Raw genomic sequence first — 478 nt, forward strand, 5'->3', positions numbered from 1 at the left:
CCGGGCCGGAAGCACGAGGCGGCGCGGGGCTATATGAGGGCGGCGGCGCTGGAGGCCGGCGCAGCAGTTCAGGATGAAGTCGACGCAGGCGGCGGGCGCGGTGTTGCGCGAGGGGGAGCTGGAGAAGCGCAGCGACAGCCTGTTCCAGCTGTGGAAGAAGAAGCTGGTGGTGCTGACGGCCGAGAGCCTCAGCCTGTTCCCCGACGGGCCGCCGGGCAAGCGCGCGGCGCGCGCCAAGGAGCTGAGCTTCGGCTCCATCCTGAAGGTGGACTGCGTGGAGCGCACGGGCAAGTACATCTACTTCACCATCGTCACCACGGAGCGCAAGGAGATCGACTTCCGCTGCCCGGCCACCAGCCGCTGGAACGCCTCCATCACCATGGCCCTCATCGACTTCCAGAACCGCCGCGCCATACAGAGCTTCCGCGCCCACCGCGACCCCGCGCTGCCGCTCGACCCGCCGCCCGCCCCCGAGCGC

General features: G+C 70.5%; 1 protein-coding gene across 1 annotated transcript in view; it reads left to right on the forward strand.

Annotated features, from left to right (window-relative positions):
• Positions 1-16: 16 nt before the first annotated feature.
• PHLDA2 (pleckstrin homology like domain family A member 2) overlaps positions 17-478 on the forward strand; it is a 3889-nt gene continuing 3427 nt past the window's right edge. The window contains exon 1 of the mRNA XM_019519982.1: positions 17-474. Coding sequence (XP_019375527.1) covers positions 74-474 — 401 coding nt within the window. The 5' untranslated portion in view covers positions 17-73. The remainder of the gene's footprint in view (positions 475-478) is intronic.

This window comes from Gavialis gangeticus, unplaced genomic scaffold (genome assembly GCF_001723915.1).
Source record: "Gavialis gangeticus isolate Ggan-Ray unplaced genomic scaffold, GavGan_comp1, whole genome shotgun sequence".
Lineage (NCBI taxonomy): Eukaryota > Metazoa > Chordata > Crocodylia > Gavialidae > Gavialis > Gavialis gangeticus.